At 38.3% G+C, this 9,374-nt stretch overlaps 1 protein-coding gene across 1 annotated transcript in view; it reads left to right on the top strand.

The window, feature by feature from the left end:
* The window catches only part of LARP1B (La ribonucleoprotein domain family member 1B), a 51,216-nt gene that overhangs the window by 8,570 nt on the left and 33,272 nt on the right, over positions 1–9,374 (top strand). The window contains exons 6-7 of the mRNA XM_019533954.1: positions 7,059–7,202; positions 7,504–7,672. Of these exons, the coding sequence (XP_019389499.1) occupies positions 7,059–7,202; positions 7,504–7,672 (313 nt within the window). The remainder of the gene's footprint in view (positions 1–7,058; positions 7,203–7,503; positions 7,673–9,374) is intronic.

Raw genomic sequence — 9,374 nt, 5'->3', positions numbered from 1 at the left:
TGATTTTTTTTTTTTTTTTTTTTTAAGTATTTTATATACCCATCCAACACCAAGACACTCTCATTAATTTGTCGAAGATAGCTTTCTATCCTCTTTGATACAGAGGTCCAGATGATGGATTTAACTGTGTCAGACGGCATACTTGTTAACAAGTTAGTAGCCTACCGTTACACAGTGCCAGCAACACCTGACAAATTTATAACTGTCTGTTTTGCAGCAGTATTCCCTTTGCCAGAGTATCTTTTGTAGTAGTCAAAAATAGACATGTAAGCCATTGGTAAGAGGATCAGAAAAGTGGCTCATCTAAGTTTCTTTGAAGTCAGATGTGAAATTCAGACCCTCCAAGTGTGGAACAGTTTTTTAATAGCTGGAAATTTTCTAGTCCCAGAGTTCATAAATTGTTGAATCTGGTCAGTTCTTTCATCTCTTCAGCGGCATCTCTTGTGATAGAGATGTGAAATAATTTTCCTCCTGAACTGAATATAAGAAGTTCCTCAACAGTATTTGACTCTGTCGTATCGTGATTCCAGGAAAAGAGGCAAATTGTTTAGTTTGCATCTAAGAAATTGGATAGATACATGCTAAGAATCATTACATTATTTAATAATCCCTTTTTAAATGCATATGATTGATTTAGAGCTCTTAGTCTAAAGCAGTACTATATCTGTCCCTTCTTCTGGGCTTCTGAAAACACTTAAATCAGTAAAATTTTTTCACGTGCCCTACAGTATTAAGGACCTTTACCATGTTTCTGGCTGTAGTGGCAGTTTGAGGTATTAGAGGTTGTTATCAGCCAGAAAATTTTTTTTAAGTACTCTATCAGAGTAAGTATATTACACATTGATGAATTGGTTTCTTCCTGAATAAAGCTGCCTACATCCCAGTCACTTTCCTAAGATCCTGAACTAGAAGGCTAGTTTGCATAGTGTATTAAAATAGCTTTTGGTTCCTTTATGAATAAGACAAATAACTGTATATAGGTCTAAATTTATCAGGGTTTGTCAGCAAATTCAGATAAATTCTTTCTTCACTCAGTCTGAAGAATTGACTTTTTTTCAAACTGTTATACAGTTGCAGTACCTACTTCAGTGGATCCAAAGCTGTTTCCATGACCAAATGAGAAATGTTTTCTGACTGGATATTTTCAAGGCTTTATTTCGCAGGTGGGAATGATGGGCAATTCAAGAGAAGTCTTCAGTCTTGCTTGCTTTGACAGTTGAACTGTGCAGGTTCCCAATTTGTACTTAGTAGGGTACAGGCAGTGCTTAAGCCAAGCAGTTACTGGTAAATTTCATAATCTGAATTTTTAAATTTTATAGACAGATACTTCCACACACTTCTGATCTGTATTTTGATTTCTGATCATATGCAATGGAATTGACATAGTTGGGGCCTGTGGTTCTTTATAACTGTACAAAAATGTAGTGCTTGATTGGATAACATAATTAAAACTCCAGTGATTATACTTTCTCAGGTAATCCCATTCAGTGCTTAAGCATATGAGCACCCTGTAAGTAAGGCTTTATAAAGACAATCAGTTTGAACACTGGTTATTGATAAGTAACATTTTCTTATATCACAATAAACAAAATAAAGTTTCTCTTGTTTTCTACTAAAATGTAATTGTACATTTTGTAGTGTTACATGATCAGTATAGTTAATTATTGCAACGGTTTGCATTCTAAAGGTCATTTTTATAACCAGGCAGAACTGTTTGTAACTTCAGAACACTTTAAAAGTGAGAGTTTAACGCTCTGTAAAAAATTTATGCAACATTAGTTTTAGAGCTCACCATGGCTCAGAATTCAAGAACAACTAATCTTAAGTTAATCAGTAAGGAAACATTGTTTTAGACGCAGCTTTTTTCTATCAACATCCATAAAATCATGAAAAATATTTAGCAATTCTTTTTCAGTGCAAAGTAAATCAGAATAAAAAGCCACCAAATAGAAAAGAAAAGGAAGAGAAACATGAGAAGAGAGCCAGCAACGAAATCAAAGAAACCCTGGAAGTAAAGCAAGATGGTCTGGGAGAAAATGTTAGTGAAGATGAAGCTCAGTGTAACAGTCAAAGGAAAAAAGGTTAGTCTATGCCCTACATAAGGTATGTCAGTATTGCTCTGCTAGAAATCTTGAAAAGTACGCATTCTTTTGGGTGTTTGAATGGGGAAATAACTGAAGTACTCTTAATAGGTCTTCTACTATATGAGAGTTTAAAACTTGACAGCACAAAATAATTTACTTTGACTTCCTTACCTAGTAAAATGTTGTGAATTGTCAAAGAGGAAGTTCTGTGAAAAGAGTGCTCCTTGAGCCACTGATCTTTCAAAGAGCAGTTTAGAGTAGCAAGATCTGCTGAATATGGTTTCTTTCTTTTTTTTTAATTCTAGATATAAAAGTTAATTGATGGATAACTCATTTTATATTCTTATTTGTAATTCTCTAACTAGAACAAAAACCCAACTTCATATTAGTACAGAATTTAGTGTATTTTGAATAAAGCTTATTTTGAATATGATAAATGATGCATTAAAACCATAGCCGCTAAAAGAGGATATTAATTTATCTCTCTTAGCTTTTTACAAATAAACTTTTGTACTGGATTTTAGCATACTCTTTCCAGAAGGGACCCAAAGAACTTAAATATGAATTATCGTCAGGTTCATTTTATGGAAATAAATTGTGCCTCTGTATTTATGCTATCATTTATCAAACCAGAACTCCTTAAGTTGTCAGGGAAATTAATTTCCATCACGTTGACCTGAAATCTTTGTTTTGTTAAATATTTTCATCTTTTGTGTCCACCTTTCAGTTTGGTACTAAACATTAAATTACTGTGGAACACTGAAGTAACTGTAAAAAATGGTAAAGCCCTCCAACCTACTTCATTTACTAGATTCAAGAGTTAGTTAAGATAACTTCTAAAACTGTAACTGAGAAGTTACAATTACCTTCTGTATGTTATTATAAGGTAACATATATGATCAAACAGCATGTATGACTAATGCTAATCCCTACTGATTAAACTTTTTAGGAAAACTGTTAAACAGTTATTTTTCCTTTAAAGAATACTTTTACAGGATATTGTAAATAGTTGAATCATCTTAGCTGCACTATAGTTAAGATTGAGAACATATGTTTTTACTTTTTAAGGTAACAAGCAGAAATGGGTACCACTTCACTTGGACGATGTAAAACCTGATAGCCCAGAAAGACCAGGATCTCGAAATAGCTCAAAATCTCAGCCTGAAACAAATAAATTAGCAACACCTACTAACAGACGAACTGAGACAAGAAGTAAGTAGTTTTTAGTCCCATCTTTCGTTAGATTTTGGAATGGCTCTCATTTTTGTGGTAACTCAGCGCATAACTAGTTTAAAATTTCTGTTGTTAATGAATCTTAGTGAAAGCAAAATGCTGTTTTTGAGTTTAATACCTGTTTATGCTGACATATTAAGGCCCGTCTTTTAGAGTGTACCGATACATTGGTCTGATATATCAGGTCAGCACTGATATAAAGAAAACTGATTGTATCAGAAATCAACCTGATGTGGCCAATAATTTGGCTGATAAATGCCTGTGCATGCATACAGCTGCCGTGCAGCATACAGGCTGTGAGAAGCACAGCTCGGTTGCTTGGAGAGCTGCTACAGCTGGTAAGTCTGTGGTGGAAAGGAAGGGGTGTTGTGGGGGGCAGAGAAATGCCTCCTGCAGTGAGGGAGGGCGTGGAGCTGGGGCAGGTGGTGGTGCTGAGAGGGGGAGGCTACAGCGTAGCTGTGGTGAAATTTGGGGTGCCTGCAGCCCCCCTGTAGGCCCCTTCGAGTGCTGCAGCAGTCCCCCGGCCCCTCCCCCCGGCCCGGCCCCTTCTGGGAAGAGCTTGGTGCCATCCCAGCTGCAGCCCGCCCTGCCCTCCCATGCAGACTCGGGGGAGCACGTGCCCTCTTCTCTCACATGCCCCCCCACCCCTTCGTGCCCTCCCAGGGTGTGCACAGTGGCAGGAGCCGCGTGGCCCCCCCACAGCTCCATCCCGCACCCCAGCCCCACTCCCTTCCTCACTCTGCAGGGGCCTTGATCTGCACCCCAAGACCCCTTATCTCCTCCCTCCCCTTCCACCACAACAGACTGTTTCCTGTTTTTCAAAATTTTGGCCAAATTCTGAAAAGGCATAAGAGGCATGCAGACTGTATGCAGCTGTACCGGAAATTGAATCAGTATTGGCCGATATACTTCCTTAAAAATCAGCTATTAGTATCGGCCCCCAAAATCTCCATCGGTGCGTCCCTACCCTCTTTCTTTCTAATGCTGTCTTCTGAGCATATGTTATGAGCTTGGCCTTTTGTGCAAAAAAATGACTTTGACGTTAATAAAATTTGATAGTAATAGCTGCCAAAAAGTTACTTGAAATTAGTAATCAAAAGATTTACTCTGAATAGCAAATCAAAAGGTCTTTTTTTAATGTGAACAGCATCTTTTTTACTCCATTAGCAAAATTTTTTTAAGTTGCTGCAAAATGCATTAAGGAAAGTAAAGGTAATTTAGTATTACGTCTCATGCCTTTTCAGAATCTGGCCAAAATTTTGAAAAACAGGAAATGGTATCAGTGATATCTCAAACATCACACCCTCTTGCAATCTTCTGTATGCTGCCTTTGAGTAATCACAGGACTACTGAACATCAGGAAGAGAACAAGGAGTGAAGATTAATGTGAGGGGGAAATGCTGGTTTTTTTGGGTTTTTTTGACTAGGATAAAGTTTTGAAATGAAGTTTGGGCTTGGTGTACATGTGTCGGTCAGGTGTAACTGGCTTTTGATCCCTTTGCCAATTCAGACAAATATTCAAAGATTGGCTAGAAATCAACACATGTTATTATTATCCTTAGGATGACATTTTCAGCTAATCCTGCTTCAACCTTGTGGTGCACTTGCCTGAATAGTAGTGCATCTCATCAGTGTCTGATGTGTGAATGCCAGTGCTTATAAAAGGTTCTGATGGAGACTGAGAACATTGGAACAAGTTAAATAGGGTGAAAATGTGTGTTCTGTTGTTGTCTTGAAATGTCAGCCTCTGTAGTAGACTGTAGTAGCTGTACTGGTGGCCTTTAAAACTCAGTAGACATTTTAAAATTCATATATTCTTATTTTTTGGGATCAGGTACCATTTTGATAATCATCCACTCAGAAATCTTGTATAACACAAAGGTCAGAAAACAGACAACCCTGATTCCTTTAGTTGTAGCTGCGCTTCTCTGTTGGTAAGCTCTTAAAACTTGTTGCAACTAATTTTTGGATCTGTGCAGCTAGACCTAATAGTGTCAGTGAGTATATTGAAGAGTAATGATAGGGAATTTTTGTTTCGGCATCATTCAGTTTAGTTCAGTTCTAGTATCTGTTCCCCAAATTGCCAAGGGGTGGAAGGCAGAGCTAAGGTAGTGTGAAATGGGAGTTGTCCCATTGTTTCCCTTCCAGGGCAGTCTGGTGAGATGATATGACCTAGTCATCCATCATCAGATCTATAGCATCTGGGCAATCCACCACAGTACCAGTTGTAAGAGACAGTCCTCTTGATAAATTCATAGAAATCCACCTCTTCCAGGGTTATCAGTGTGTTTGGGTAGAATCAGGCATTACGTAATGTTGCATTTGTGCCTTCATAAAAAAATTTGCGATGGCACAAATTGTGAACGAATAGATGGCCCTACCCTTTGTTGCACTACATCGGTGGCTGTGACAGCAAGTAGTAATAAACAGTGCCACTTTATTGTGGCCAGCATCTGTTTGCTCTGCTGGGAGAATGCAGGCAGCCTTGAACTGACTACACTATGAAGCCATCCAGAGCAGATGCCTGATCCAGAACACAGCAGATAGGATTGGGCTGTTCAAGCCCTGAAGCACTTGTTCGGTTTTCCCCACTTATGGAGAATCTCCCCCTAAGTGAGGAAAGCCCATGCAGGTTCTAGTTTGGTGAACCCAAGGAATCCCTAGCACCCCATGCCTCATAAAGGCACAGGTCAGGGCAGTTCTGATGCGGAACTGGGGGAATGCAGCTGACATGGGTCCCAGCAAGGGGGTACAGGGAGGAGAATTCCTAGTGCCCTGTGCCTCCATACTGGGACCCACACTGACCCAGAGGCACAGGTTTGTGCAGGCACTTGCCTGATGCAGGACAGTGGGGGACTGTGTCATCCAGTAAAATAGATCGGCTGTTACAGGAAGCATCTTCAGTTTGGTGATACTGTACCTATTTTTTCCCTTTGTGTCAAACGTGCAATTGTGTTTGTGTGTATTTGTCAACTGTGATACTGTTTAGTATACTGCAACTGTGGGCAGTCCAACTTTGCAGCATGTGGGTAGTTTTCAAATTTTTAGTGGCTTGTTTGTTTAGTAACTCACTGAGTCTGTTACATGCATCTCTGAGGCCTCTTACATGCTACAAAAGTTTTGAAGTGTGTGTACAAATCACTTTCTCTGACATGCATGGTTGGTATGTGTCAATTTTTAGAATGAGGCTAAAATAATTAACTCTTCAGATTTGCTAGCTTACCCATAGCAGTGGGTGCTGGTCACTGGCTGAGATCGAGTTTTTGTAGGTAGCATTAATTTATGAAAATGAGTGCTATACTTTGAAGAGCAGTGTGCTCCAAAAAGAGGAAAATATTACTGAAAGGTCATTTTCCTTAGGTTGCTTAACTTTAGAAACCTCTTGATCAAATGATTCTTCATGTGTACCACTAACACTATATCCAGACTATAGTGCTGCACAGCAGTTTTTCAAAACAATCCAAGTGTGCCTCTGAACCCCATGGCAGTTTAGAAACATCTCCTGTTTCTAAACATCTTCATATCAACTATGAAATCTATGAAACTCTAGAATGACAGAGACCACTTTTTGACTTCTGAAGAAAGCTTATATCTCTATATTGCTTTCTTCTTTACTTTCCCCTTCTAGAAAGGCTCACATATGTTTCACAGTGCAATGACAAACTCCTATGTATGGAAAAACTACAAAACTACTTGGTTAAATTTGAGTTTAAATTAAGTACTTTTCTTTCTCTTTTACAGGCTGGCGCCGTGATAGGGAAAAGAGAGATGACCATGATGAAGTTTCCAGTGTGAGAAGTGAGGGTGGAAGTGTTCGAGGACTCTTTAGAGGCAGAGGAAGAGGTCGAGGCAGAGGAAGAGGGCGTGGCAGAGGAAACCCTAGAAGTATGAAAGGCTAGATGCTTGTTAAAGATGAAAAATCTATTTTGATAGTTAAGATCACATGTTTAAGTTGTACAATCCTCCCTGGTCTGAAAAATCAAATCCTAAATATTGGTCCATATGATTTTGATGCCGTCTTTTATAAGTACTAGAGTTCTGACTTCCTTTATTGAGATCTGGTACCAAATGCTTGTTGTCCAAAAAGATAATCTATTCCTGTTTATATCTTTTAATGCTATTTTTCATATTAGATTTTTCTGTTTATCTTTTCCTTCCCCTAACCTCCCAATCCATTCTTTTTAAGTGAACTATGAGTATTCATATGGTTACCAAGAATTGTATGGTGAAAGGACTGATCAGGCATTTCAACCAGAACTTAACACTAGTATGATGTATTACTATGATGATGGAACGGGAGTGCAGATGTATTCTGTGGATGAAACACTGCTCAAAGAATACATTAAACGTCAGATGTAAGTACATGAATTTTTAGAGCAAACTTTGGGATCTGTGTAAGAAATTAATTTCAGTGTTTGGCATAAGGTGTTTTTTGGTTTTTTGTTTGTTTTTTTCTCTCCATGCATTGGTAAAGTAGTACAGAAGTTAGTTGCTCCTAAGTATCCACCGTCTGCCCATCGCTAGTAGTATATACCTACTTAATTTTGCTGAGTAATGGAGAATTAGGAACTTTAATTAAGATCCTTAGCCTTTTGGCATTATAAACTGTTTTTAATTCATGGTGCACATCCTCCTTTATTTGTTCTTATAATTGAAGATTGGATGTCTGTTTGCTACTGAGTACTGCAGATCTATTTGCATGTAGGACTCTTTCCTGGGTAACTTAGCTGAAGTTACTGAAAAGATTTTTCTCTTACTTGCTCTCAGTTTCATTTTAAAAAATCTTATAGTATACAGTATGTTTCACGTGAAAGTACTAAGACAGTGTTTGAAATATGCCATATACTTGATTTTTTTCAATAATCTGAATTATTTGCTCTTTCCTATTTATACCATTAGGGAATGAGAAACCATTTGGAAGACTGGTTATTGCAAAGTGGCATATCAAACAAGATCATGGAACCCACTAGTTCACTAATGAATGAAAAAAGATATTTTTCCATCACTTGCAGCTATTTCATCTTCTGTGCTTTCAGTGGCATTTTCTATGATGCCTTTGCCTTTGTGGTGGATTATGTTGCCCTTGTGTTCCATAAAGCAACTTGCTCATTTTACTCTTGCTTCTTTTGTTACAGTTGACGCAAAACAGGAAGAAAAAGGCCTATTTAAGGGCAGAAAGTATCTGGCATGTGGCTTCAAACCTCTATTGCAGTCTTTTTTTTAACACTTTTGCTGTCAGGCCCCTCTGAGACCTGACAGTGGACATGCATCTCCATGTCAGGATAATCGGCCCGCACTGTCCTCAGACAAGTGAGGGAGGAGCACAGACACTTCACTGTTGGCCAGATTTCTGGGCATGCAGTGTAGAATCGAGATCTTCTAAGGTAGGACATGATGATGTCCCCCTCTGATGCTCAGAAAAATTTCAGTTACAGCATTGGTCGCATCTGACTTCTGATTGTATTTGTATTTTATTTTAGCAACAAGATATTGGCAGGTGTCAGTAAAAGGCTTAAGATGGCTGTTTAACCAGATTCATTGGTTGCTTGGTTTGTTGGAAATCCCTGAGACTCCTTGGTTGTGGAGTTTGCCTTTCACAAGAGAGACACTATTGAGCAGGTTTAGAACATAATTTCTTTTGGCTTTTCTCCTTTTACAAGGTTCTTGGAGGCTCCATAATTTTTTTCAGTCCTCATCGCAGTTGAGTCAAGTCATGGGGAATCAGCTTGCTGTTGTGGTTATCCATTATATCGCTTCTAAGTGGAGTTTATGTTCTTATTTTAATATTTCATAAGTATAAATTATGAAAGGTAGAATGTCAGAAGAAGAAAGTTGATCATAAATAAACTTGTACAGAATGCTCATTCCTCAATGGAGTCAAAGATAAGTGAGGCTATTTTAAGCACATACGGGTTTTTTTGAACCCTTATGTATTGAAGAGTTTTAGATATATTAGCCTTTTTCATAAGAAAAGAAACTTTGATAGGATTTGTGGCTACAAGAAGAACAATGCCTAGCTAGTTTCCATGACCGATTACACATTTCTGTAACTTAAGT

Source organism: Crocodylus porosus, unplaced genomic scaffold, assembly GCF_001723895.1.
Source record: "Crocodylus porosus isolate Cpor-Errol unplaced genomic scaffold, CroPor_comp1, whole genome shotgun sequence".
Classification (NCBI taxonomy): Eukaryota; Metazoa; Chordata; order Crocodylia; family Crocodylidae; genus Crocodylus; species Crocodylus porosus.
Note: the sequence above shows the minus strand (reverse complement) of the source record. Positions and strands in the feature narration are given on the sequence as shown.